Source organism: Gekko japonicus, unplaced genomic scaffold, assembly GCF_001447785.1.
Source record: "Gekko japonicus isolate JY-2015 unplaced genomic scaffold, Gekko_japonicus_V1.1 scaffold505, whole genome shotgun sequence".
Taxonomy (NCBI): domain Eukaryota; kingdom Metazoa; phylum Chordata; class Lepidosauria; order Squamata; family Gekkonidae; genus Gekko; species Gekko japonicus.
The window spans coordinates 842,899-861,727 of record NW_015169788.1 but is presented as its reverse complement, the minus strand read 5'-3'; the positions used below and the strand labels follow the sequence as shown (position 1 = coordinate 861,727).

General features: G+C 58.0%; 1 protein-coding gene across 1 annotated transcript in view; it reads right to left on the bottom strand.

Moving 5' to 3' along the window:
- Window positions 1-272: 272 nt before the first annotated feature.
- Window positions 273-18,829, bottom strand: part of SCRIB (scribbled planar cell polarity protein) — a 117,457-nt gene continuing 98,900 nt past the window's right edge. The window contains exons 33-41 of the mRNA XM_015416965.1: window positions 18,551-18,777; window positions 17,524-17,692; window positions 16,974-17,063; window positions 16,686-16,886; window positions 6,083-6,222; window positions 5,914-5,951; window positions 4,984-5,058; window positions 2,863-2,914; window positions 273-1,847 (exon numbers count right to left, since the gene is read on the bottom strand). Coding sequence (XP_015272451.1) covers window positions 1,687-1,847; window positions 2,863-2,914; window positions 4,984-5,058; window positions 5,914-5,951; window positions 6,083-6,222; window positions 16,686-16,886; window positions 16,974-17,063; window positions 17,524-17,692; window positions 18,551-18,777 — 1,153 coding nt within the window. The 3' untranslated portion in view covers window positions 273-1,686. The remainder of the gene's footprint in view (window positions 1,848-2,862; window positions 2,915-4,983; window positions 5,059-5,913; window positions 5,952-6,082; window positions 6,223-16,685; window positions 16,887-16,973; window positions 17,064-17,523; window positions 17,693-18,550; window positions 18,778-18,829) is intronic.

Genomic DNA, 18,829 nt, shown 5'->3' with positions numbered 1-18,829 from the left:
AACCCAACAGGGGTTGGGGGAAGGGGTGTGTGAAACTGACCGGAAGTGTCAGGGAGGGCTTCCCTTTCCTTCCCCAGCCTCAGGGCTGCTGTGGGGCTGGGGGCTTCTGGCATCATCAGGCGGTGGGGCAGGGCTCGTGGGTGGTGGGGTCCCCCCCCAATGCCCCACCATAACTACAGGCCTGCCTGCAAGCCCGTGAGGTTTCTCCTGGAGGCAGTGAGGAAGGAAGAGGTGGCAGCATCTGTAAAATGTAAAGTAAACTTTATTGTCCTGGAACCACAAAATAGATTTCTTTGGTTGTACAAATGTCACTAGTTACAGTCTTAACTCCCGTGGAGTGTCCCGGGAGAGAACAGATATGCCACAGCCCAGCACCTAGAGAAGTCATAAGTTAGTCAAAGAAACCCTCCGGATCACCCCCAAAATTGCTCATTAAAAGCAAAGGCTAAAATTAGATTAAAATCCAAAAGCTCTAACTGTTGATGTAGAAGCAGCCACCACGGAGACATCGAGGAGCCCTCATCCAACTGAGCTCACATGTCTGGATAAAACAGCCCGTTGATTTTGGCATGGCGAGGGATTCCGCGCACTGGCTTTCGGCGGGTGGAGCCAGCGCGCAAGAGATTGCGCAGGCAGGGCGCGAACACGGGGCCGGATCCAGTCCCTCCATTTCCCACCACTGGCATAGTGGCGGCTAAGTCACCGGGGCCCACAGCCACCAGTCGCCCTTCTGCGTCCTTCTCCCCCCGCCCCTTTCCCGGGACGGGCCGACGAAGCGGGAAGAGGGCGGGGCCACCGAAGGTGAGCCATGCGCCCTCCCCCTGGCCCTCCGTGGAGCGTGGTGGTGCGCCATTGAGACCTCTCTGGTGCCTGCTTGCTGAGCCACTCCGCTACCCACCGTCCTCTATCCTGCACTACTCCACTCCAAACCCCTGCCCCCCTCCCCGCCACTTATCTGCACCTTCTACCTGCATCACCACATTCTAAACTCACTAGTCGGCCCCTAAACTCTGCTCCCCCACTGCTCTAGCTCTGCTCCTGCTGGGCAGGCACCACAGCGCTTGCCTCCTGACCTCGTGTGGAAGTGGGCCTGATGTGCCACTGCTGCTTCACACACACACACACACACACACACATGCACACACCCCTCTCTGTAAAACAGGCCACGCCCTGTGCTCCGTATCACACCCGTCCCCCACGGAGGAGGAGGGCGGTGGCAGAAACCGGGAAGGCCCTTTCTCTCCTTGGCCAGTTGGCAACAGGGCTCTGTCCTTCACGCCACTCCCCCCCCCACCGCCGCCGCCGCCGCTCAGTGTGTGACTGGCCCACTGGCCATTTGGCAAATACCTGCTGGGGCTAAGGACAGGGCCCGTGCCAGTCATCAGGAAGCAGCTGCCGCTTGCTCTCACGCTCCCATGTGCTCCCATACAATAGTTCACACACACTGCACACCAGAGCTCCCTCCCTCCTAAGCCCCGGCTAGCCCTGGTCTGCTCGGAACCTGCCCCAGAGGGCATCGTGAGGAGAGGAGGAAGATTCACAGCCTGAAAGGAGGTTGTTGAGCCTTCGGGGGGCTCGGTTCTGTCCAGTGTCACCGAGGAGGAGGCAGCAGCCGGTGCCAGTCCACACGGTCCGCAGGGCGGGCGCCCTCGCTTGGTTCTGGCGTTGGCCCAGAGGGCGGGACCTCTATGTTGGAACAGCCGTTTCCAGGCCGTGCTGAGCATGCCGGAGCTTGTGCTTGCTGCTGAAGAGGCCCAGCTCCTCCCGAGGGGAGGCGCCGGGGGTCGAGGGGCCGTGCGGCACTAAGACCTCCTGGTCCTCCGCCTCTCCGTCCTTCTCTTGGCTCGCTGACGAGGGAACACACAGAGAGACTCCATGCAGCCTCCATGCAGTGGAGAAATGCAGCCCCGAGCGCTCCTCTCTAGCACCAGGGCGCCCCCCCCCCCAGGCTGTGTTGCCCACTTCCCCCTGCAGGAGGCCAGTCAAGCAGAAGGGGCTGAAACCCAAAGAGCTAGCAAGCCGGCCGACCACCCTGGGTGCTGCGGGGGCCGGGCACCCTGCCACAAGCCCTGCCTTGGGGAGTGGGTGAGACAGCTGCCTGGCTGGCCCCAAGTCCCAGCAAACCCCTCCCTGTCCGAGTCGCAGGCGGCAGCAGGGCATGCTCAAAGGCCAGCCAGGAACAGCCGCACGGGAGGCACACCAGCCGAAGAGCCTCTTTCCTGCACTGCTGACAAGCGAAGAGAAGCCAGAGCCCATTTTGGAGCAGGGCCTGCAGAGACCGAGCAGGGCGGGCGGGCACAGAAACATCACGTGCTGAGGAGTCCGGGGGTCACCGGCACATACTTGGCAAGTCCCAGAAACGTTTGGTGCCGTCTGTTAGGCTTAGGGACTGCCGCCCTAAACCCCCCCCTCTGGGGAGGCCTCTGCCTCCTGGCACTGCCCTGCAAGAGCAGCTCCCCGGTGGGAAAGCCTCCGGCTTGCTGAGCTCACGCTCTGCGTGACTCTGGAGTCTCGGCTACCAGCCGGCTCTGGGGGGGTTCCATGGGAGCCCACCCTGTTGCCTGAATGGGCCTCCAGTGACGGGCCCCCTTTCTCCACAAGCTGCTGGCCGCGTTGGGGGCCTCCCTTTGTCTACCTCACAGCAGCTGTGGGTGGGGCTTGCTGGATTACCGCTCCCAACTGCTTCGGGGGGGGGCCGCCCAGACAGCCCCCACCAAGGCTCCCGGATCCTTGTCACAAAGTGCAGAAAGGAACAAGCAACAGCCTCAAAAAGCGGGGGGGGGGGAGGTATCTCCGGACTGGCCCGCTCCTGAGGCCGCTGAGAGGGCCGGGAGACAGGTCCGCTTCAGGCCGGCCACTCACCTGAGCCGCTGGCATCGTGGAGGAGTCTGCAGGCTCTGCCGCCATCGGGAGTCTGGGAATGACAAGCAACCCGGCATTAATCCCTGGTCATCCCGGGGCCTCCTGCCCTTTTCCGGGGTCCCAGCCAGAGCTGGATTTCCTGGCCCCAGCAGCACCCTGTGCAACGAGTAGCAGAAGCGGCGGCAGCAGGAGGAAGGGTAAACGGGGGGGGGGGGGGGAACGCAGCACCCACAAAGGAGAGCCGCTGGACGGAGGCACAAGCGGGAGGCACAAGTCTCCACAGCAGCCTCAGCCCCACACAGAAGCTCCAGAGGCCCTGAGCCCCCGTCTCTCTCTCTCTCCCTCCCTCCCTCCTCCTCGGCCCAGACCCCCCACCCCCCTCCCTGGCCATGAGGAAAGGGTCTCCCATATGTGGGTGGGGGAGGGTCAGGCTGGCAGCCCGGGGGGGGGCTCCTCCCCAAAAGATATTCTCCCCCCTCCCCCACACCTCTGGGTTGTTGAACCACAGAGAAGCCGCAGACCCCACCCTTGGCCTGGCGTGCCGTTCTCGGGCGGCTGGTGTGGACCACGCAAGGCACGTGTGCGTGGAGGAAGAGCTGCTGTGGCGCCCCGAAGGGGCCCTGCGGACGCCAGTCCCCACGTCGACCCTCCTGCCTGCATGAGGGAGCGGCCGGACCTGCCGGCCCTCAGACCCCTCACGGCCCCCAGCAGACGAGAGCAGCGGCCCATCCCCAGCGCAGAGGGCGAGGGAGGGGGAGATCTCCCCGAGGCACGCCTGCTGGCCCAGCGCCTCCGAGGGCACCCTCCCAATCCAGCCCCCGCTCCCCCCACAGCCCCCCCTCCTTAAGAGGCCCAGAGCCCAAGAGGCAGGCGTCACCGCGGAGGGCGAAAGGCACAAGGCTGCGCCACCGCGCCCGAGGCCCCCTGACCCGGAGCCAGCCCTTCGGTCTCTCCCACGCAAGGGAGGTCCAGAGTCCCAGGCGGACCGGGCCGCTCAGCACCTCTCCCATGATCTTTTAAAACGGGGGACACTGCAAAGGGTTTGGCCCCGGGGCCTTCTGCACGCCAAGCAGCGTGGCTCTCCTCCCCCGGCTCTCCCCGGCATTCCCTACCACGGAAAAGTGGCCACACACTTTCCACATACAGAACCCCTCCCGTGCTGGAAGAGACCACCCACTAACCCCAAGGGGCTCCAGTTGAAGTGAGCAGGACTCTTACGAAGACAGGGACTTCATCCCAACAGAATGGGTGTCCTACTGATGGGAGGAAGGAAGGAAGGAAGGTCTCACCCAGGGAATGGGGTGTCTCCAGCTCTGGATGGGGTTGCGCTCCCCCTAAAGGGGCAGGGGTTCGTAGCTGGGGGGTGCCCCCCAGGGATCCTGTGAGATAAACAGGTGGCAGGAGTGGCCGGGATCGCCCCTTAGCTGCTTTGGCCGGTGAGGCAACTACAGCCCTTCCTCGGCAGGCGGGGTGATCTTGTCACTATGAGGCATCCCCAGAAAACACCTCAGTTAGATGACTGCAATGAGCTTTCCACGGGGCTGCCCTTGTAGACTGCCCGGAAGCAACCATTGGTGGAGGAGGCTGCTGCCGCCGCCAGAATGCTTGGGCTGCCCCGGTCTCCACGCAGATCAGGCCAGTGGCGGCGGGAGGAGAGGGCCTCCTCGGGCACTGGCACTCCCCCCCTGGGGGGAGAGCCACCCCTCAGGCTCCACCGCTGCCTTCTGCCTCTGTGGAGGAGGACTTCTTTGTTGCACTCTTTCTGGCCTCTCTCTTAATGTCTGGAGTGTCTTGGCGTTTGCCAGCCCGGGGGACTGTGAGCTGGGTGCAGAGGTGGCTCAGGGATGCTTTAAAGGAAGCCAAGGACACGGTGCCCGGCCAGCTCAGGCCAAAGTCCCTCCCGTCTCCGCCAAAGTGGCAGGGCCAGGCAGCAGTACCGTGAGCAGATCCAGCGGCCCACGGATGTCAGCAAAGCGCTCCCAAAGAGGGCCGCCCAAGATGTCGCCGACTCAGCGCCACAAGGGCCAGCCCAGTGTCACCGAGGAGCCCTTCCCCGCGTGCCTGGAGGCTCCTTGTGCCCTCACTGGCACCTGGCTGCCCCACCCTGCATGCTGCTGGTACCTGGATCTCATAAACAGGTTTGGAAGAAGGAATGGCGGCAAATTCCCTGTAGACAAACTTCTTTTCAGGCACAGACTGGAAGGATCAGCACAGAAAGGGAGGCAGGAGACAGAGAAAGAAAGAGGACAGATGAGCAGGGAGTGCCCCGGGGCTCAAGGGGGAGGCTCAGGCCAGGCAGAGACCGGCTGGCCGCAGGAGACACCCAACTCTTCTCAAGCAGGGGGCAGAGAGGAGAGAACCAGAGAGGGGTATGAAGAGTGGACCGGTTTCAAGTGGGTCAGAGATAAAAACAGGCTCAATCCGACTGCCTGCTCAGAAGAAAGCTCTCCCGGCAGGGACCTCGGCACATCTCAGCACGGCGGTGGACTCCAGCACCCCAGTGCCGCTTCAGGAAAGCTACCCACTCCTCCTTTGCCAGATACCAAAGTGGGATGACCAAGAGGGCCCTGCGCACCTCAAGGGGAGGCCATCAAGGACACCCCGTGGCTGAGTGGAGAAGCATTCGTGACCCCTGGAAGACAAGGATTCCCCCCCCCCTCCGGTGAGTCTTTGCAGGCAGGGGCCCACACGGAAGGCCACTCAATCACCAACGCTGCCACCACGCTGAGGGACACACAGCCCTTCCTTCCCAGGTGCTGCAATGGTAGACTGTGTGGGGGTGACATATCTCACACCACCAGCGGAAAGGATAGCCAAGCAGAAGACCAGAAGAAGGGAGGGGGGGGGAAAGCTGCTGGCCAGGCACACAGCAGGGGAAGCCCATCCACGCTGGACGTGACGGGGGGGGGCCCAAAATGGACTCCCTCGCGTTACCCAAGGGACTGGCATGTGCCAGGCCTCAGGAAATCCCACTGGCTGGGCCCCAGGAGGCCTTGAGAAGCGGCACCCCAAGCCCATCCCGACCCCCTGTGCCATGGCCCTGCCGCCTACCAGCCTGCCTGGCGAAGCGATGCTCCGGGAGCCGCAGTCTGCAAGAGAGGAGGTCACACAGTCAGCAAGCACGGCACCACAGGTCGTCCCCAACCGGGCGACCTCCCTCCTGCCCTCTTCCTCCCCCCCAGGTCCGTGGCCTTGGGAGGAGAGGCTACGAAATAAATACCCTCCAGGGGGGTTGGCGAGGGCGTGGGGGCGGGCGGGGGGGGCTCTGCCAGCTGCTCCAGTGTGCTGCGCTTCTTGCCCTCCTTGGATTTGGCAATCACCATCTGGGCCTTGAGAGCGTCTTGCTCCAGAGACTTCATCCTGTCCAGGGAGAAGAATGAGAAGCCAGCGGTGAGGGGACCCGGCACCCCAGGATTCGAGAGGCTTCAGCAATCCCAGCACAAACCAGACTCCTTCCTTGCCTGCTGCGAGACCCTGAGACTGTACGCTTGGCTGAGCCAACGTCAGGGACTCCCTGCCAGGTGGATGTGAGCCCCCTCCCTCCCCCGCTAAGAAGGTGGCGGGTGGAGAAGGGATTTGGGCTCCCGCCAACATGCAGCAGCAGCACCTCAACTCAGGGTCCCTGGCCACGGGCAGGGTGAGGGGGGGGGCCCGCTCAGCACCAGGGGGTGGGGTGGGAGCTCTGCACACCTTGCTTGGCCCGCAGGCCCCGGCGCTCGCATGACTGGGCCCTGCCCTGCGGCCTGTTGCCGGGCCTGGTACAGCCTCCGGGCCAGGTCCTGCTCGTACTGTTTAACACTCTCTTCTAGGGTGGAAGAGCTGAGGAGGAGGAGAAGAGGAGGAAGACGACACAGGCATCATGATGGGAAAGCAAAGAGGGAGAGAGAGAGAGAGAGAGAGAGAGAGAGAGAGAGACGGGGGAGCACAGAAAGGGGGGGAGAGACGGGCCACGCAGCGTCCACGCCGTTAGCTCTGGCGGGGGGGGGGGGGGGGCCCCCCCTGAGCGCCATGGCCGCCGGGACCACCACGAGAGGCTCCAGCCACCGGAGGAGGAGAGTGGGAGGCGGAGGAGGGAGCACCAGTGCCCGTTTCGACATTCAAGGAGTCCAGAAGCCGGATTGGGGGATAACCATCCACGGGGGATGCTCCGCCAAAACAGAGTGTGCGCCCCCCACGAGGGGGGGGGGACAGCACGTGCACAGACAGATGCACAGTGGAGGCACTGCAGTCTGTCCCAGGCCACACTGGAGAGAAGGAGCTTACCCACCCACCCACAGAAAGCTGGCTGCAAAGGCAAAGCCCTGCCCACTCACAATGGCCACCACAGAGCCTGGCTGGCATCAGCTCCCTCCCCCCCACTAAGGCCAAGCAGCAAAGGCCACAACTCTGGAGAGCAGGAGACCCCCGTGGCTGGGGGGGGGGGGGGGCCTGAAGCCCCCCCCCAGCCAACAAGCCCCCCCCCCTGCAGGGTCTGGGCCGCCTGCTGCACCGGTGCCCTTCCTGCCATGGAGGAACAGGGCTGCCAGAGGTGCCCCAGCAGCAGCGCCCGCTTCAGAGCCTCAGTGCTTCTGAAAGCAGGCTGGTGAGCTGGCCACAGGGTGGTCAAGCCAAGCCTGGATCCCGAGAGCAGCCGTGGCTGGTCTTGTCCCCCTTCAGCCCCTGCTGGGGAGGGGGGAGAGGTCCCCCTCCAGCACTGCCTCTGCCCCTCAGAGGCTCCCTGGAGCTGGACGGGGACGGAGCTCTGGGCAGCCTCCCCACTGGAGCCCTCCAGCCAAGCCGCAGCCCCATCCTGTGTGCAGCCCTCCACCCACCCACCCACCTCTTGGGCATCACGAAGACTCATCGGCTCCAACACCCGGAGGCAGGAGCCCAACAGTCTTCAAAAGCCTCACGCCCCCACAGCTCTCCGCTCCACCCCAAAGGACTCTTCTGGAGCCATGGGAGCCTTTCAGGGCAGCATCTGGGCATCTGGGGCTGGCAGTCCACGCCTCCCAACACTTACACACAAGACCCCTGGTTCAGCCAAAGAAGAGTGTGCCCCACTGGATCAGCAAAAACCGGGCCACCCCTCTCCCCCCCCCCAAATTCCAGCTCAGCAGAGACCCTGCCAAATGTAAGGGCCACAGGAGGAAGAGTTATTCTCCCCCAAAAGAGAGGCAGATCCAGATTAGCATTTCAGGGGCTGTTTAAGTAAGGTTTCCTACAGAGAATGTGATCGAGGGCAATTAGAACTGGACTTCAGGTGAAAAATTAGGCAGGAAAGAATCGTATCTAAAAGGACTGGACCCTAAAAAGGAAATAAAGACACAAGAAAGAGAATGAGGAACTAGCGCTGGCAACTCTGCCAAATGCTTTTTTAAAAGCAAAATTAAAGATATGAAAAACCAATTAAGCAAAGGAAACCAGAGGAGAGATTAAAGGAGAGAGATCATGAATGGAGGAAACAAATAGGGAGCAGAATTTCAGAAATGAGACTGAACACACACGACAAATTATTAGATTTAGCTCAAAACTGATAGATTCAGGACAGGACATTAATAATTACAAAATAAAACAGAAGGGTTTAGAGAGGAAGATCATGCAACAATTATATGACACAAGATCTTGAGACTATTTAACAGCTAACTGGAAGCAGCAGATGATGAGATTAAACAGGCTAACGTAACCCTGAAAGGTGAGGTCCAAGGGCTGGAAGTGCCAAACTGGGAAAATCAGGAGATTAGTGGGAGCAGCAACTGATGCTGCCTCTGAAATCCACCACATCTCAAAAAAAGGATACTGTAGAGCCAGACCCCTCTCAGAGAGGAGGGCCACAGCCACAGGAGGAGGAGGAGGAGGAGGAGAAGGAGAAGGAGGAGGAGGCGGCAGCTACAAGAGGGGACTGGATAAACACAATGGAGCAGAGGTCCATCCGTGGCCCCTATATGAGCCACCAGGTCTAGACAGGCACTCTCTGTCTGGGGCAAGGGAGGCTCTGCATTCTTGGTGCTTGGGGGGGGGGGTGGGGGCAACAGTGGGAGGGCTCCTAGTGTCCTCCTGGCCCCGCTGCTGGACCTCCTGGTGGCCCCTGGTATTTCTGGCCACAGAGTGTTGGACCGGAGGGGCCTTTGGCCTGGTCCAACGCTGGCTTCTCTTAGGTTCTTATGAATGAGGTGGTTGGAGCCCCTTCCCCTTCAAGGAAAGGCTGGAGAGTCTGGGATTTCTCCGTTTAGAGAAGAGATGGCCAAGGGGAGACACGATAGCGGTTTTTAAAACTATGCACAGGGGAGACAAGCGTGGACTGCGAGCCCTTTTTCTCCCTCTCCCAGGATACTAGAACTCACGGATATCCAATGAAGTTGATGGGCTGTAGATTCAAAATGGAGAAAAAGAAATACCTCTCTACATGACAAGTGATTGAAATGTGGAATTCACCGCCAGAGAACTAAGCGATGGCCACAGGCTGTCAGCTACGCTGCCACGGGGGTTGGGGAGCTCGGTCTGTGTCTGGTTAATGGCTACTGCATTCCCTTCTGTGCTTTTTCTGCTTTGCACTGAAATGCTTATCTATACAGATGTGCAGGAGGGAGTTGTGTTGTCTGGGTTTTTCCTAGGTGCCGTGGGAGAGTGTTGGTTCTCCGCTTCAGCTACCTAAGAGTCTCCAAGCTTCATCTCACACGCGGGAGGGTGCCTAATTGGCCAGGGCTCTGGGGGTGTGTGCATACAAATACCCTATATCCTATTATGCCCAAGGGGCCGCCGCCATTCTTAACAGTGCTTATGTTACTGCATCTATAGCTCTGCAATAAAAGCATGACCATTCTTGAATGCATGTACTTCGTTGTTGGCTGTGGGTTCTGACACAGGCATAGCAGGCTTTAAAAGAGGATTAGACAGATTCATGGAGGACGAGAGGTCTATCAGTGGCCACTCACCATGATGGTGACTCAAGGGAACCTCCACATTCAGAGGCAGCAAACTTCTAAATCCCGGTTCCAGTAGGAAGCATCGGGGGAAGGTCTCAGCTTCTATGCCCTTATCCTGGCCCTCCAGAGGAACTGGCCGGCCACTGTGAGAGACAGGAGGAGGCTGGACTAGAGGGACCCTCGATGGTCCAATCTAGCAGGGCGCCTCTTAAGTCAAAACTGGCCGTGCAGCCAGGACATCATCTGCTCATCCTGTAAACCAGAAGTTTTTTTGCCCCACAGCACCAAAAGCTGCAAGTGCCAATGGTTACGCTATTTGGCAAGGTCATTCATGTACTCCTCTAGACCAATACAGAGCCAGGCACACAGAACCAAAAGAAACCCACTGGATTTCTTTAGAAAGAAACAAAACATTGGACTTAAAGCAAGGGTTTCTCCTCCTCAGTGGACTGGAAAGTATCTTAGACCTGGAAACAACAAGGGACGGAGAGAAAACACATCTTCCAATCCACTGATGAGGAGAAACCCTCACAGCAAGTCCAACATGTTGTCTTCATCTGTGAAGAGAAGAGATTGGATTTATACCCCATGGCCCTTCACTACCCAAGGGAGTCTCAGAGCGGCTTACAAACTCCTTTCACATCCCCTCCCCACAACAGACACCCTGTGAGGTAGGCGGGGCTGAGAGAGCTCAGACAGAACTGCCCTTGAGAGAACAGCTCTGACAGAACTATGGCTTGCCCAAGGTCAACCAGCAGCTGCAAGTGGAGGAGTGGGGAATCAAACCGGGTTCTCCCAGATTAGAGTCTGCGCACTTAACCACTACACCAAACTAGACAGGATGCTGAAAAGCTGTATCAAGCCGGGTGGGTGAATCCAATGAGCAAATAGCAGGAGAATCCTTGCTGTAGGACATGCATGCCCAAGGCAGCCCCTGAAAAAACCTAAGTGTCCAGCTTGTAGTGCCTGACAACAGATAAGGCAGAAGACCAGGTGGGGGCCACAACCTAGAAGGCCCTCCCCCTGGTGACAGCTAACCGAGCCATCCTGGGGCCAGGCACCTGCAAAAAGGATGACCGAAGGGAGCACCAGGGGTTGTAACAGGAGAGAGGTCCCATGGCTATGAGGATCCCAGACCACGGAGGGCTTTAAATGTTAGCACCAACACCTTTAATTGGATCCAGAGACTACCTGGTAGCCAGTGCAGCTGCCACAGAACTGGAGTAATATGAGCAGACCTTGAATGTTGCCGCTGCATTCTGGACAACCTGCAGTTTCTGAAGTGTTTTCAGGGGTGGCCCTATGTCAAATAGTAGTCCAATGCAGAGGTGACAGCTGCATGGATCATAGAATCACTGAGCTGGAAGGGACCTCCAGGGTCATCATCCAACCCCCCGCACAAGGCAGGAAATTCACAAATACCTCCCCCCCACACCCCCAATGACTGCTGTTCCATGCCCAGGAGATGGCCAAATGGGCCTGGAGAAGAATTACTTCCTGACCCCAAAGTGGCAATCAGCATTTCCCTGAGGGAACCCTTCCTGCCCTCCCTCTCATGAGCTGCCTAAGTTCACAGAATCCACATTGCTGTCAGATGGGGCCACCTGGCCTCTGTTTGAAAGCCTCCAAAAAAGGAGAGCCCACCACCTCCCGAGGAAGCCTGTTCCAGTGAGGAACTGCTCTGTGTCAGGGAGTTCTTCCTCATGTTTAGCCGAAAACTCTTCTGATTTAATTGCAACCCGAAGGTTCTGGTCCGACCTTCTGGGGCAACAGAAAACAGCTCCGCCCCATCCTCTATAGGACAGCCCTTCAAGTACTTGAAGAGGGTGATCCTATCCCTCTCAGTCGTGTCGTCTCCTCTCCAGGCTAAACAGACCCTTCAACCCTTCCTCTTAGGGACTCGGTCTCCAGACCCCTCACCCTCTTCGCTGCCCTCCTCTGGACACATTTCAGCTTGTCTCTATCCTTCTTAAACTGTGGTGCCAAAAACTGAACACAGCACTCTAGGCAAGGTCTAACCAGAGCAGAGTAAAGGGGCACCATCACTTTGCGTGATCTGGACTCTAGACTTCTGTTGATACGGCCCAAAATCACATTTGCCTTTTTAGCAACCGCATCACACTGCTGACTCATGTCAAGACCCCTGGATCCTTTTCACACACACTACTGCCAAGACAAGCCTCTCCCAACCTATAGTTATGCGTTTGATTTCTCCTACCTAAATGCAGGACTCTACATTTATCCCCACTGACATTCATTTTATCTGTTTTAGCCCAGTTTCCCAGCCTGCCAAGATTATTTATTTGTATTTATTTTTCTGATTGGCGCCCTGCCCTCCCCACCAGGGCCGGCTGAAGGTGACTCACATGAACAACAATCGACTGACCATAAAACATCTAAAAGCAGTTCGTTAAAAACCATGGTGGTACCACGTGAGTGCAAGCCATAAATTGTCTAAATGTTCAGCTCACTGATCTTCTCAGATATAATCGGCAAGCACAGGCTGTCAGTAGCAAACCAAGGGTCAGGGGCTCTATAGGTTTCAGTTGTTATTGATAATGGTGGCGGCTCTCCTAGCCGCTTTAAAAGGATTGCTGAATGCCTGCTGGTTTGCCTGCCTTTGCCACTTTGTTCTTGTACAAAAAAATTACAGATGAGAAGATGGGATGGGTTTCATTGTTGCAGCTGTCCCTATTAAACTTCTGAAACCTCAAGATCAGTCACCTGTCAGTGGGGGAGAGGCCACCCAAAATTAACTGCAACTGATTTGTATAAGCAGACAAGGCAATGTACATTGAACACTGAAGCCACCCTGAGCCTGCCTAGGCGGGGAGGGTGGGATATGAATTAAATAAATAAATTGATAAAGATGTTTAAAAGGTCCCAGGACAGATCCTTGAGGCACTCCACTTGTCACTCCAAGGAGATGAACCATTCACAAGCACTCTTTGGGTGCGATCTGTCAACCAGTTACAGATCCACCTAACAGTTATAGGATCCAAACCACATTTTTCCAATTTGTCAACAAGAATATTATGTGAAACCTTATCAAAAGCCTTACCAAAATCAAGATAAACTATGTCTACAGCATTCCCCTGATCCAGCAAGTTAGTAACTTTCTCAAAAAAAGAGATAAGGTTAGTCTGACATGACTTGTTCTTGAGAAACCCATGCTGGCTCTTTGTGATTACAGCTGTCCTTTCTAAATGCTCAAGGACTGTTTATTTGTTTTAAAACTTTCCCAGGTATAGACGTCAAGCTGACAGGTCAGTAGTTACCCAGATCCTCCCTTTTCCTACTTCTTGAAGATGGGGACAACATCTGCCCACCGCCAATCTTCTGGCACCTCACCTGTTCTCCAGGAATTCTCAAAAACAATGGACAGAGGCTCAGAAATTACATCCGTGACTTCTTTTAGTACCCTTGGATGCAGCTCATCTGGCCCCAAGGACTTAGTTTCATTTAAAGAAACTAGGTGTTTATGTATTACCCCCATGCCAATCCCAGGCTGCAACTCCCTTCCCTCATCATGTGTTCTGTTTTTGCCATATTGAGCACCGTTTCCCTTGCAAGAGAAGACTGAGGAAAAGTAGGAATTGAGCAGTTCTGTCCTCACTTCATCACGTGTTACAGTTTCACTTTCCCGTCCCCTCAATGGGCCTTCCATGTCCTTGCTCTTTTTCTTACTTTCACCGTAAGAAAAGAACCTAGCCTAAGCTGATACTGAGCTTTAGCTTTCTGAACTCTCTCTCTACAAGCACTGGTCAATGTGGCAAGGTCCGGCCCAGACAAATAAGGAGTCAGCTGGCAGGCCGGGAGCAGATGAAAAAATGCTGACCACGCTATCATGGACACTTGTTTATCCAATTCTAGCACAGAACCCAGCCACACCCCGAGACTCTTACAGGGTCCACAGCGGGGTCAGCTGGACACCACAGAGTCTTGGGAGCGGCCCCTCCGGCTGGCATCTCCGTCTTGCCCAGCCACACGGCCTCCGTCTGGGATGGACTCCCCTTCAGCCACCTCCCCCTTAACCATTTAACCACTCGACCACCGCACCCAGGCCCTGGGACTGTGCCGAGAGCCCCGCTGCAGAAGGAGGAAGAGCTGAGTGCCATCGGTATATTGGTGGCCCCCAACTCCAGGCCTCCCGGCGATCTCGGCAAGAGGGTGTATATATAGGTTAAATAACATCAGAGAGAGGGGATTGGGAGCGGTGGCGCAGGCAGTAAGTGCAGCCTGCATTAACATCTGGCTAAACAGCTTCGGCTGTTCGAGCCCCATCGCGGCCGGAGTGAGCTCCCGGCCTACGTCCCAGCTCCTGCCCACCCAGCAGCTCGAAAGCCCGTTAAAGGGCAACTAGATAAATGGGAACCTGCTAATAGAGGGGGGGGCACCCGTCCCTTGTGTAGCAGCGGCGAAACGGTGAACGGCGGCAGCGGAAAGAATATGGTGGCGGCTGGCGAGGCAAAAGGCGAACGAAGGAGGCCGGACCAACAAGCACGGAGGCGGAGAGACGCAGGCCAGAGCCTACTTGGACGGAGGCCGCGAGCATGCGCGGAAGTGCGAGTGGTCGAGGCCCGGAAATGAATTCGCAACAGCCGGAAGGAGGAACCTCAAAGACCAGCGCTGGAGTGGACGCTGCCGGACTACCTCTCGCAAGGCAGTAACAACAAAGATCCGCTACACAGAAAGGGTGCCTGGTAGGCTTGTCACGTCCCCTACATGTATGTGGTCCTAGGTTTAGGATTGTATGAATTGGAACATGTAAGCTGCTCAGAGCCCTTAGGGGGTGAGCGGGATACAAATTGAAATATAAATAAACAAACAAACAAACCCTGTGGGACCCCACTATTCAGGTCTTGTTGGGAAGACCTCCCCTCCCTGATAGCGACTCTGAGAGCCTCTCTGAAGGAACGAGAAAAACCTGGAAGTATGGGATGGGTTGTCATCAGAATGGTGATGATACCCAGCTCTATCTGTTGATTGAACAGATGGCTGGACTCTGCTCTGGAGGTGCTGAACAGGGCATTACAAGCTGTGACTGGATAGTTTCAACGGAGTTGGCTGAAACTGAATCCAATGAAGATGGAGGTCCTGTACCTAGGCCGTGGGAATCTGGGATCAGGAATCCAACTCCCAGCCATCGACGGACAGGACACCACTGGTGCCATTGCCGAGGGTGAAGAGCTGAGGGGTGGTCCTGGATACCTCCCTTTCTACGGAGGCCCAAGTTGCCACCGTTGCTTGATGGGCCTTTTATCACCTTCGGCCGGTCAAGCAACTGGTTCCCTATCTCACTTCTCAGGACTTGGCAACAGTGACCCATGCAATGGTCACTACCATATTGGATTACTGTAACTTGATCTACGCGGGGCTACCCTTGCGCTTTACCCAGAAACTGCAGCTAGTGCAGAACGCAGCAGCAGCAGGGGTGTTGACAGCGATGTCTGTGCGGGTGCACATTCAGCCTGTGCTGTGCCAAGTGCAATCGCTACCAACAGAGCACTGAGTCCAGTTCAAGGTTTTGGTGTTAACCTTCAAAGCCCTGTGCAGCCAGAGACCCACATATCTTAAGGACCACCTCTCCCAGCCTTACGATCCAGCGATCCATCCCTTTTGGCTACCCCCAGCCTGGGGAATGTCTGACTGGCCTCGGCCAGGGCTGGCCCCCGTCTGGCGGGTGAAGCTCCCACTTGAGACCAAGGCCCTGTGGGATCCGTTACAGTTCCGCAGGGCCTGCAAAATGGAGCCGTTCTTCTGCGCTTTCGGGTGAGGCATCAGACATCCACCTCTATCTCGGGCTCCCTTCCTGCCAGGGCTGGTTTTTAATCTAGTGAATTATCCAGTGGCGCCACTCAAACCCCAGGAAGGAGTGATCTGTCCATGACAAGGCAGCCGTCTTCAATCCTCCCACCTTCAGATTGCTTTCTTTCTGCCCAGAGCAAAATACCAGACCAAGAGCGTGTGACCTGCACGGTGTGTATGTGTGGGGGGCTGTTATTACCCAAGACAGGCCCGTGGTTGTTATATGGAGACCATGAACTCCTGAGCGGCTCCCGACACAGACATGGTCCCACTATGAGTGATGCCGGGCATTAAGGGTTCCTTAAAAGGGTACACTATTGCTCCCCAATCAAAAGCATGAGGCAGATTTGAAATGGAAAAGGTTACTGAAGAAGGAAATGTTACAGTTTTGGGTGACTTCAACTGCACTCAAATTGACTAGGCAAACAAGTACTCCAGTCCTGCAGTAGAAACAAGGCCCACAAATGTAAATGACTGTGCACGGGGACATCAGAAGAGCCCTGCTGGAACAGACTAGTGAGGGTCCACCTAGTCCAGCATCCCCTCTCACACAGAGGTCAATCATTGCCCTGCCCGGGAGGTGGGGGTGGGGGTAGGACACACACACCACAAAAAGGGGCAGAGAGGCCAAGGCCTTTTCCTAACGCTGTCTCCTAGCACTGGGTTTCAGAGGCTTGCTGCCTGACTATGGAGGTTCTCTTTATTCACCATGGCTATGGCCATTGATGAACCTCTCCCTTGGGATTCACCTGTCTTTAGAGCCATCCCTGTGGCCCTGACATTCTCTGCTGAAATGAGCTTTGACTCACTGAAGATTATAGGCTGGAAAAATCGGTTGGTTTTTTAAGGTGGCACGGGACTCGAATTTTGTTCTACTGCAGCCACTGGCAGTAAATTTCACACTTCAATTACCCACTGAGGAAAGAAGTACTAGTATTAGTATTACGGGAGTAATACTAATAGTAGTACTAGTATTACGGGAGACAGAGAAAAAAACTCTCTCTTAGTGACAGGGCAGCGGCGAGGAAGCGGTCCTGAGCGCCCCCCCCCCGGCACCCTGCTCCCCTTTTTTTTAGGCTCCCCCCTCCCCCAGGCTCCCCCCTCCCCTACCGGGCTGCTCGCCACATGGCTCTCTTCTCCTCCTCCAGGGCCCGCCGCTCTGCTGGAGAGAGCTCCCTCCTGGCCTCCTGAGCGGTGGTGGTGAGGAGCTCCGGACTCTGCACCCGCAGGCGCTCCTGGTGCCGCCGCTCGGCTTTGGCTGTCCTCACGGGCAGGCTCCACTCTCCCCCTCTGGGAGGCACGGGGCGCAGCCTGCTCACAGGAGAGGGCACACAGAGGAGGGTTACGCCAGCCGGGGCTGAGCCCAGGGACCACCCCCACCCCCGGCCCCCCTCTTACCCGGGCACGGACGGGGGCTGCTGCTCTGGCTGAGAGCCTTCCTTGAGGGAGTTCCTCTGGGAGCCGGCGGGTCCGTCCGGCTCCGGAGACCTTGCGGGAGAGGAGAGAGGCATCAGCAGAGCGTGTGTGTGTGTGTGTGTGTGCGTGGCCCGGGGAGCTCCCCCGGGAGAACTGGCTGCCTGCCTGCCTGCCGTGGCCAGCGGAAGGAACCCCCGAGAGCCTCCAGCCCGACGACCACAATGACAATGACAACAGTGTGTCTTCGCGGAGGCAGGGAAAAGCCGGATTCGGTGCCGGGAGAGCAGGCGGCTGACTCGGCCCCCGCTGCCTCCCCGCCTGGCCAAGGGAGGCGCCCTTCAGAGGCTCTGAGGGGCTCAGAGGTTTATCCGCCACATCTATAAGTCCGCCTCCCTTGCAGAGACTCAAGGCGGGCTAGAGAACAGAAAGCAGCACGTCCACGCAGCATAGACTCCCCACGAGCAAGGCAACAGGGCCAACCATGAGCTGCCTCCAGCAAGGGCGGGAGCAGAGATCGGGCCACGCCGCTCACCAGGCCGCCGGGGACAGGAAGGCCCTCCCGTCCAGCTTCTCAACCTTGTACTCGACTCCCTCGATCATGACGCTTGACGGAGAACCCGCCTCTGCCGGCCACTCTCCCACGCCAGCCTCCTCCTGCTCCTCTTCCAGCATCTGGGCGCGCTTCTGCTGGAGTTTGCGAGCTGCCCGACAGAGAAAAGGCTGGTCGGCCGCCGAGCAGCAGCTGCTTCTCTGCAGCCAGCCCTTCTTCCCACACCTGCCCCCGGGACAGAGGCACCCCTGACTCGACCCGACAAAATCCCTCCTCCGAGCACAGCAGAGGACTGGGGTGGGGGGTGGGGGACTGCCCTCGGACCCAAGATGAGCACGAAGGAGACTTCAAAGGGGGGATGGATCTGCGCAGAGGACTCTGTGGCTGGATGGAGGCAGGGCAGCAACAGCACCCTCTGCGGCTCAGCAAAGGAGGGACCACACATGGCCAGCTCTGCCCCTCAGGTGCCCGACGGCCCCGGGTCTCTCTCTGCCGGGGCGGGGGGCACAGTGGGCTGCTGCTCAGCAAGTCCCAAGCCCAGCAGCGAGTCCACCTGCCTGGAAGGGACCACCATGGGGCAACCACTGCTTCCGGGGAGCCGGGGGACACGGTGCCGGGCAGAAAGGCCAGCGGGGGAAGGCGTGGTGAGGACCCAGGGCTGGGCAGGCCTGGCTGCAAAGTGCCACCCTGCCCACAGGGGAGTGAGAGCCAGTCACTCAGCCGGACCTACCTCACAGGGCTGGTGTGCGGATAAAAGCATGGGGGTTACTGTACTCTAGCCTGAGCCCCTTGGACAACAGGCGGGCTAAAAATTTAGCCCACCGAGAAATACCACTCTGGACAGACACCGCTGGGGTGGGGTGGGGGAGTGGGGAAGCGTGGCTCAGCAGGGAGAGGGACCCTCCCCGGTCCCGGGAGTGCCGCTGCCTCGGGAGAAAGGCCGGGCATCAGGCCGCCCTGTCTCTGGGCCTCTCCCGCCCAGCCTCTTCTCACCCCTCTCGCCCCTCACCTTCCTCCTCCTTCATTTTCTTCAAGTCCTCTTCTCCCACGAGGGACACCCGCTTGGGGGGCTTCTCAGCCGGTTGCTGCTTCAGCTCCACTTCAAAGTACTTCTGCCGCTCACGGAAGGACCTCTGCTCCGGGCTGTGCAAGCCTCCGGGCAACGGCACCTGCAGGGGGGCCGCAGGACAGCTTTCCTCGCTTGCTCCCCACCCCGCGCCGGGCCACAGCGCCAGCCTGGCCCACGTGTCCGGCAGCCGGCCGGCCAGCCAGCCAACCCCCCCCCCCC